General features: G+C 42.4%; 1 protein-coding gene across 2 annotated transcripts; it reads right to left on the minus strand.

The window, feature by feature from the left end:
• Positions 1 to 6,184: 6,184 nt before the first annotated feature.
• On the minus strand, positions 6,185 to 9,327 carry LOC121986193 (transport inhibitor response 1-like protein). Of its 2 annotated transcripts, none has more exons than XM_042540058.1 (4): positions 9,124 to 9,327; positions 8,250 to 8,875; positions 7,633 to 8,149; positions 6,185 to 7,558 (listed from the first exon to the last, which is right to left on the minus strand). In XM_042540058.1, the coding sequence occupies exons 2-4, from the start codon at positions 8,873 to 8,875 to the stop codon at positions 6,800 to 6,802; spliced, it is 1,902 nt and encodes a 633-aa protein (XP_042395992.1). In that variant the 5' UTR covers positions 9,124 to 9,327; the 3' UTR covers positions 6,185 to 6,799. The 2 variants fall into 2 exon arrangements, with proteins under 2 accessions (XP_042395992.1, XP_042395984.1); XM_042540050.1 differs by having other exon boundaries at positions 8,250 to 8,962; positions 9,124 to 9,326.
• Between the last annotated feature and the right edge of the window lie 245 nt (positions 9,328 to 9,572).

Genomic DNA, 9,572 nt, shown 5'->3' on the forward strand with positions numbered 1-9,572 from the left:
GTCTTCCAAGAACTACGAATGGATATGATGCAATATGGGTAGTAGTGGACAGATCGACTAAGTCTGCCCATTTTCTAGCCATCAAGGTGTCCCACTCTATAGAGCAGTTGACACAAATATACGTTAAGGAAGTGATCAGACTTCATGGAGTTCCGAAATCTATTGTTTCTGATAGAGATGGACGTTTCACCTCTCACCTTTGGGAGTGTGTTCATAAGACAATAGGCACCAAACTCAAGTTCAGCACAGCCTTCCATCCCCAGACTGATGGACAGATAGAGCGAGTAAATCAGATCTTAGAAGATATGCTCAGGGCTTGTGTACTAGATTTCAAGGGAAGTTGGTGCAAGTATCTGTGCTTAGCTGAATTTGCCTACAACAATAGTTATCAGGCCACTATCAAGATGGCACCTTATGAGGCACTGTATGGCAGAAAGTGCAGATCACCTATTTGCTGGTAAGAAGCGAGTGAAGGAAAGAAATGGAAGTAGAGCTGGGCATCTAGACTGAGATGATAGATGAGACCACTCAGGCTATCCAGAAGATCAGACAGAAGATTGAGACTGCCCAGAGTAGGCAGAAAAGTTATGCTGACACACGCCGTAGGCCACTTGAGTTCCAAGTAAGGGATTCAGTTTTTCTCAAAGTCGCTTCTATGAAGGGAGTGATGAGATTTGGCAAGAAGGGCAAATTAAGTCCTCGCTACGAAGGACCTTACCTGATCATAGAGAGGATTGGGAAAGTAGCTTATAAGCTGGATTTACCACAAGACATGTCAGCAATACACAATGTATTTCATGTCTCTATGCTAAAGAAGCGTATTCACGACCCTAGCCAAGTGATTCAGCCTCAGACAGTGCAGATCCAAGAGGATCTTAGCTATGAGAGCAGACCTACACAGATAGTGGACAGAGCAGTCAAGAGACTAAGAAACAAAGAAGTACCACTAGTGAAAGTCATCTGGCAGAACCAAAAGCACGAGGAAGTCACTTGGGAGCGTGAGGACAGTATGAGACAGAAATATCCAGAACTATTCTAAGTTCGAGGACGAACTTTTTATAAGCTATGGGGAATTGTAACGACCCAATTTTCCCTATTTCAAGTTTTAAAAGTCCATAAAAATATTTGGAAATACTTTTAAAATATTCTAGAGATTTTTAGGAATTTTTAGAGTATTTTTACGTAATTTTTGGAGGTCGTTTAGTAGGGTTACAAAAAGAAAGAAGTTTTAAAAAAAAAACGTTGAAGGTGAGATTCGAACCCACGACCTCGGGTCGGACTGACCCAAGCAAAACCAGCCCAACCAGCTGAGCTACACGGTTTTATTAATCTTATATGGTGAGAACTATGTTTATAGCATAGCTAATGATTTGGGAATTAATTGGAAGAAAAATGGTTGCAGCCGAGACTCGAACCCGTGAGCTGCGCCTTGAGCAAAACACAGCCAACCAACCGGTCTGCAATTGTTTTGTGATCAAGAAGGGAAGCGAATATATTTAAGTAGTAGTTGATGACAGAAGTTTTTGGGTATTAAAAGGAGAACTTAGGTTTTAGCCGAAACCTAATTTTCCTTCTCCCCTTTCTCCTCTCTCGCGACGGCGGCTTTTCCCGAGCGAAACCAGAGACGAGGCTAGGGCATCGTCTCCGGCACCGGCCAAGGGGTGTTTCCACGTGATTTTCACACCGTCGAGATCCTCTCGTTGAGGAGAAGCCATAAGCACGAAGCAGAGGCCGAAAGCTTGAGTTATCCGAACCCTAGCAGCCATCTTCTTTGGTTGTAAGTCCAAGAATAGCGAGGTGAGTTGCTACTCACTTGCAGTAGGAGTAGTTCCGCGAGTTTTGATTTGCGAACGAGCTCTGATTTGGTGTTCCTGCACCTTCCTGTTGTTCGGCTGGTTTCCTTTGGGTTCCTGCGATTTCTGGTGTTTAAGTTAGATCAGTGAAGCTCTGTTTTCTTATTGTAATGAGATTTCTGGCCGGATTTGAATTTGGTGAAGCATTTGTGTTGCCGGCATTTCCATAAGCAGCATTTGTAGATCATAGTTTCCTTTCAAAAAGGGGCACGAACAGTCCCTTTCAAAGCTTACTGTTAAGTTTTGTTTGTGCATGTCCATGGGCAAGAACAACCCACAATTTCATAGCAGTTTAGATCTTGTGATGACTTAGTAAGCATGATATTCCGTTAATTCCAAGTATGATCAGCTTAAAATTCTTTTGCTGTGTAGACCTTTCATTTGCTATTAAATGGGCATGATCGGATTTCATTTAGCCTTGTAGTTGCAAGTTTTGTTATTGGGATAGTAGTGTATTGAGGTCACAACCAATGTTAAACCATTCTCACTGTCCTTATTTGGATACTACAGCAATAAACTTTAGAACCAACGTAGCTGGGGAGTGTTGGATCCTTATGTAGCTAAATGCTTAAAGTTATAGTCATGAATAGGTAGACTTTGATAAAACTGGTCTCCAATTAACAGAAGAAAGAATGCTATCTCCTAGTCCACAACATGCACATTTTCTCATACTTAACCCTTGCTTAAGTTCTGAATTACATGCTTAAATGCTTACCCAACAAGGAATGTGCATATTATGATCAGATCTAGGCTAGCTTGATAGCATACAACCCCAAACATTTTATTAAAGGTAATAACACTACCAAGCTTGAACTCTTTTATGATTAGCATAGTATGCAGATTTTTCTAAGCTAGTATGCAGATTTTTAATAAGCAGATTTTGTAAGTATAGCATGCAGATTTTTTATAAGTATAGTATGCAGATTTTTAATAAGCAGATTTTCATAAGTATTGCTTGCAGATTTTGATAAGTATTGCATGCAGAACCTCAGTTTTAGAACAGATTTTTTATAGCTTACAGTGCAGAATTTTGATTAAGCTTGTATGCAGATTTGTCTTTTTGCCTTGAAAGTTTAGAATTGTTTAAGCATATCAGATTTAGAACTTGTTTAAACATTTTAGCTTAGTAGAAGCATTCCTTTATTGGAAGTATTAACGAGAACAAGTATTTTACTTGAACAAGTATAAGAAAGTACTAAAGAAAAGAAAGAAAAGGCCAAGGCCTTAAGTAGATCCTAAAGTCAAGACTTTAGGGATTTTGGCACACAGGGTGCTTATTAAAATGCCAAGACATTTTATTATAAGAAGTATTTAAAGATAAAAGTATTTTACTTTTTAATGGCATGTACCGGACACAAGTTCCAAGGGATGGGCTCCAAGTTGCCCCTAGACATAAGGTCTAGAAGTGTCTTAATGGTTTTGGGATTAGCTACCTCAATTCTCATTAAGAAAGGGATGGGCTCCAAGTTGCCCCTAGGCACATGGCCTAGAAGTATCTTAGTAGTTTCGGGATTAGCTACCTCGATTCTTATTAAGAATGCGCGCAAAGTGGTACAATGCCGGGCCCAAGAGAAGTTGATTATTATTTTGAAGTATAAAAGTAAAAGTTTTTGGAAACAAATGAAACAAACATCAAATATGTTTAGAATTAGAAAGTTTAGCTTCTTGTTATTTGAAGCATGCAGTATCAGTTTTCATTTGCTTCCTTATGAGTTTATTTGAGCATGACTATATGTCTTATCATTTAGTTGATTTCTTGCTATTAGATTATTTAGCATGATTAGTTTTATTTGCTTTTCAGCATGCAGTTATAGTTTTATTCTTGTATAGCATGAGTAGCTTTACATGTTAGCTTTTCAGTTAGTATGATTCCTTTATTGGATTATGAGCATGATTAGCTATACATGTTTAGTATTTCAGATTAGTATGATTCCTTTATTGGATTATGAGCATGATTAGCTATACATGTTTAGTATTTCAGTTAGTATGATTCCTTTATTGGATTATGAGCATGATTAGCTATACATGTTTAGTATTTCAGTTAGTATGATTCCTTTATTGGATTATGAGCATGATTAGCTATACATGTTTAGTATTCCAGATAGTATGATTCCTTTACTATTTATGAGCATGAATAGCTTTACATGTTAGCATTCGGTTTTAGCATGTTTTTATTTATATACATGCATATCGAGTTTTTGTGAGTAGATAGCGCTCACTAAGCTTTATGCTTATAGACTACACTTCCTCCTACTGCAGATAAAGGAAAGGAAAAGATTTAGCAAGGAAGGCGACAAGGTGGTGGTGATGAAGGTGTGTGATGGCTGGACTATGGAGAGATCATGAGTTTGCTAAGGAGTTGTTAAAACTTACCTGATTAGAGTTTCCTTTTCTTTCTCCTTAATGCTATGATGAAGTTGAGATTGTAATTGAGTCTATTCCGCACTTTGTTATGTTTTATTGTTGGAGTATTATCTGTTTACTATTGCTAGAGTAGTTTCATTCTTCTTATTGAGTTATTATACTGCGTGGTTGAGTGATTATATGTTCCAGCCACCTGTGGCTGAGTATATATTATTTGTATTGTTGATTTGGTCACCGGTACAGAGGAGACTCTGCCGAAATTTTTCGGTAGGGATTTCTCGTAGTTAAGTAGCGTACCGGTTAAGTTGAGTTAGTAGTTAAGTAGCGTCCACCCTTAGAGAGTAGTAGTAGTAGTAAGAAGGGTGGTCTTTACAATATTAACATCTTATATTTTAACCATCGCATCATCTCGAGAGGACAATTAATATTTCATTTGTGGTGGCAAAAGATGAATACGCTTGCCTTCCTTCCGCTAACCCGTCCCAAGACCAATACGGAGGAGGTAAATCACGGGCGACTACTAGCCTTTGGAATAGTGACTAGCACATAAGGGAGATATTTATCTCGGTTTTGCTGAGATTCGAACCCTAGACCTCATGATGACAACACCTCATGCGCTAGTCATTAGATCCATTGAGGAGACAACTAATATTTCATTTGTGGTGGCAAAAAGTGAATATACTCGTCCCCAGCGCCCCCGTCAATTTATTACAGGATCAATACGGAGAAGATAAATCACGGACGACTATTAATTTTTGAAATAATGATTAACATTGAATGTGTTCAATTCTTAATAAATACTTCCATTTTTCTATTATAAGTTTAGAGTGCCTGATCAGTTGCGTAAGAAGAGGAGGTCTAGTGGATCTTATCACTTCGTCAGGGCTATCTTCTTTCGCTAGTTGAGAGGTCTCGTCGATCTTATCACTTGGTCAGGCTATCTTCTGTAGCAATTGCTCGATCTAATGTAGTTCGCCTTGGTCTTCCCTAGTCCAATTGAGTCTCCTTAACTGGCGAAAGAAATCTTTACTTAATTTTTATTATTTTTTAAAAGCACCAAGAACAACTCATTCTCAAAGGTACACTTCTCTATCTAAAGCAAGTTGATATTTGGTTCTCCCAACGGATGCACAGATGCCCTATCACAGTCTCATGATCTAATCACAAGTCCTAATGAAATCTTGGCATCTGTTCCTTATCTGAATTCTTTCTTTTTCACCCACCAATTTTTCCTTTCCTTTCCACCCACCTTCTGTCAGTGGTTCCATGACTTATCAATCACAGGAGTCCTTGTTCATCTCGAGTTAGAATTAGTACCGGCAAAACAGAGCCACCACACAGAAGAAGAAAAAAAACACAAGTAAATATAAAGAATTTAACTGTCTGTATGAATAATTTTGTAATTAATTTTACGATTCTAAACAGCTGGTTCTTCTGGTTCTTCTGCAATGGTGGTCTCAGGGAAACAGAGTGGAAGCAGGTTGTCACTTCTTGATTTAATACCTTGATGGATTATAAAGCAAACAGTGGCATTGATAGTACACATACGGATTTATCAGAGACGCATTTATTTTATGAGACTCGAAATTTTACTTAATCAAATAAGTAAAAAAATAAAAAGTTGAGTGAGCAGTAAACCGTTTCGTGTTCAACTGGAGGAAAAGACTTGAACCGGAGGGTGCCCGATTTCAATTTTCCAGTGGAATTTTCAAAACATTACTAAAAGTTGCACTGAATAAATAAATAAATATATATATATATTTAAAATAAAAGGTATAATTCACAAGTGATTGAGCAAGACCTAACCTCTGCTGATCTTCAGGACGACAGCAACGGGCTGTAACTTTCATGTAATATTGTAATGGCATAGCAGAGCACAATGATCACAATGATCACATCGTTAGTAGATTTAAGGCACACATCAATCACCACCAGAAGAATCCAAAGTATTCAAAAAGTCAGTGCCATTATTGAAGATCCTACAGTACTAATCAACCATTTAACGGCCAACCCGAATAGCAAATGAACAGTCCTCTTTAGCTCAAAACAAAAGGATCTTTCAAGCATTTTGTGCCAAACAAATCATGAAATAAGGTACTTAACAAGAAACTGTTTCAAAAACAACAAGTCTCTCATCGGTGACTTGGAAATCCTGTGAAAAAAAGGGAGGAAAAGCAGTTGGGTTCAGGGTTCCTTCAAAGTTCTTTACTTGACAGTTTCAGCTTGGAGAATAGAGAGAAGATAAACATCTCCAGGAAGCAGAATCGTATGTTCTTCTATTTGATAACCTCAAAAGTGAAGTGCTAACAAAAGAAAGGGACAGTGAAAGAGCATGCAGCTAATTGGCCAGAGTCATCAATTGCAAAAGCTATCCATCCTATTCCTACAAGCAGTCATTACTACAAATACATCACTGAAAAATGGATCTATCTGCTCGTATTGTATTGTATCGCGAATGGAAGCATCCCATCGACTCAAACTGGATCAAAGGTTTCTTTTTCAAAACGAGCTCCTCAGGACAAACCTACACATAGAAATGGCAAATTCCTTCTTCCTGCTAGTATTTCTACCAAAATTAAAACTCACAAGATCTTAACAAAAGGTGGTGCATCTTCCCTTGGTCCATCCAAGGAACGATATAAGTACAACTTCTCGATTGCATCAGTATCAAGGTCCTGCGACCATTCCCTGATTACTTCAACCACCAAGTGAGGAAGGCTCCGAGCCACTTCCTTGCAGCCTGCCGAAGATAGCTTGCACGCAGACATCCACACAAATCTCATGTTGTAAAAATGGTGGATCCCTGAGAGGAGACCTGCATCACCAAAAGGGCTGTCCCTGATCTCAAGCTTCTGCAAATTTGGACATCCTTCGAGAATATATTTCAAACTCAAGTCGGTGTTCCCAGCAAATGCCACGGAGAGGGTGCGGACTGACTTCCCATGATTTGCAATGTACTCAAATACCCTATCAGTGAGGAGGCCAGAAACAGCAAGCCTAGTTAGCTTCTTGCAATTCATGACAATAGCCCCAAAACCTTCATCCATGGGTTCTCCAGTGATCTGGTCAGGACGGCAGCGCCCCATGATGCAAAGGCGAAAAACAACCAGATCGGGGCAATTCTTGGACATGGCCATGACAGCCACATTCGTCATGCGTTGACAGAAGTACAGAATTGAGCGAAGCTTAGGACAGCCCTCAGAGATTGCCACAAGGCCAGAGTCGGACACAGAGCCCTCAGAGTCCTCAGAGGCATCGAAAGGGAACACCCTTAGCTCGGAGAGATTCTTACAGCTCTTGGCCACTGCTTGGAGACCGTCGTCACCAATGGTGTCGAGAACCTAATGAGCAAATAGCAAATCAGTTGCATAACCAACACTAGAGTTGAATTCAACAAACAAGAACACTGGAATACCCAGAAGGTGTGGAGATTGTGGCATTGGAAAATGACTGGCCTGAGCTGCTCTGCAGTAATCATGGCATAGCTCAAGTTGAGGGATACAAGGTTTGCGCAAACAGGGAAGATGGCTGGAAGGTACTCATGCTCTAGCATACGGAATCCCGAGAGGCAAACGAGGGACTTGGAGGCAGCGTAAGTGGACTCGAGATCCGCGACGTCGAGGTCTGGTGCGCCGGCGGCCCCGGGAACCGAGTGGAAGGAGCCAGTGCCGAGCTGTGTTAGCTGTGGCGCGCGCTCCATCAGACGGCGGAGTTGGTGGATGGAGACGTGCTGATTGACCCGGAGGCGGCGGAGGGAGCGCGAGCGGACGACGAGCGCCTCCAAGGCGGCGAAGTTGACCGGGCAATTCACGCATTCGAATGAGAGTGACTCGAGGCAGGCGGTTGCCTCGGGGAACTTCGAAATCCAATCCGCCACCTGCTCGTCCTCGTCCTCCACATCGTTCTCGATCAGATCTAACACTCTCAGATTCCTACAGAGAACTGACAGTAGTCAATCGATTGCCCACAAATTCTAGGTGCAGAATTAGGGTTGGAGGGTAGAATGTCGAGAGAAGAGGAGAGAAATCGAACCTGCAAAGCTCGGCGATGGTGGCCAGGCCGGGGGTGCCGAATCCGTCGCAGCAGATGAGGGTGAGATCGCGGAAGGAAGGGAAGGAGCGGGCGAGGAGAGCGAGATCAGCGTCAGAGACGGTCATGCGCTTGAGGCAGACCCGCTCAAGCCATGGGTAAGCGGGAGCCATGGCAGCGACCCAGGGCGAGAAGCGGGCACCCCACCCCGGGGGAACGAGGTTGAAGTCGGCGAAGCGGGGGCGGCCCTTGAGGACGAGAGCCCGGGCTGCGCGGAACCGCGTTATAGCCCGGGCCGGCGACACCGCGTAGCAGTTGCCAATGAAGACCTCGCGCCGGGTCTGCGCCTCCGCCCGGTACCACGACCTACACACCAGAGACGCCGCGTTCCGGTCGCGCCGGTACTCCAGGAACTCCAGCACGTTCTCGATCACATTCTCCAGTACCTGGTCGGAGAAGGGCGGAGGCTGGTCTGCCCGCTCCTCGCCGCCTCGCACTCTCCCCATCTTCGACAACGAAGAAGCTGAACCAGAGCTTCCGCCGCCGCCGCCGCCGCCGCCACCGCTGCGAGTAGGCGACAGCTTCTGCTTCTCTTCATCCTTCTCCTCGCCATCCCCGCCCTCGGTCATCTGAAATCACTCACAGGATCCCACTAATGCATAAAAATCCAATTTTTATGTAACTATTGACAGCACAATAACCGCGAAGGAAGAAATCTAGAGCACAAACAAGCACAGAATCACCAAAAATAGCAAAGCAGGAGATCAGAGGAACTGGAGAACACAAGGGGGAAATAAAACCAAACAAACAAGCGCTCGCTCCTCTCTCTCTGCTCTCTCTCTCATGTGAGGTGCGAGTTTTTTGACCGAAGCCAGACCTGAATTCACAATCACAGGCAGATAGGCAATGGGCGTCTCTCAACAGCGATCTACTTTGGATTTGTTTATCCATCAATCTGCAGACGGACCAAAAAACAACGCCCACTTGTTGCTTGGCTGCTCCTCCTCGTGTTTGTTAAAGCGAGCACCTTGCGACCGTACACAACTCCACCCTGTTTACTCTTCAGTTGCACCTGATCACCGTAGCAAAGGAGAGTGGATGCAGCGTGGACTGTGGACGAGGAATAAATCTAAACACTAAAAATTTTTAACGTCCTTTGTTTTTCAGATGACCCATTTCTTGTTTACGTATTAAGATTCACGTTGTCTCCCTGGCTATTTCAGTTAATTATAAATTTGAGGCGCATGGATTCGAGGGCTTCGGACAATCTTTTTAGCATCTTTGCTTGCATCTTTCAACACTCAGAAAAATCTTAATAGACATGGC

Source organism: Zingiber officinale, chromosome 1B (genome assembly GCF_018446385.1).
Source record: "Zingiber officinale cultivar Zhangliang chromosome 1B, Zo_v1.1, whole genome shotgun sequence".
NCBI classification, from domain to species: Eukaryota; Viridiplantae; Streptophyta; class Magnoliopsida; order Zingiberales; family Zingiberaceae; genus Zingiber; species Zingiber officinale.

Excerpts from the sequence above, each read along its gene's own strand:
- LOC121986193 (XM_042540058.1), bottom strand. The coding sequence starts at position 8,875 with ATGACCGAGGGCGGGGATGGCGAGGAGAAGGATGAAGAGAAGCAGAAG. Across the intron at positions 8,150-8,249 it reads ACCATCGCCGAGCTTTGCAG|GAATCTGAGAGTGTTAGATC; the intron begins GTTCGATTTCTC and ends AGTTCTCTGTAG. Across the intron at positions 7,559-7,632 it reads ACAATCTCCACACCTTCTGG|GTTCTCGACACCATTGGTGA; the intron begins GTATTCCAGTGT and ends TTTGCTCATTAG.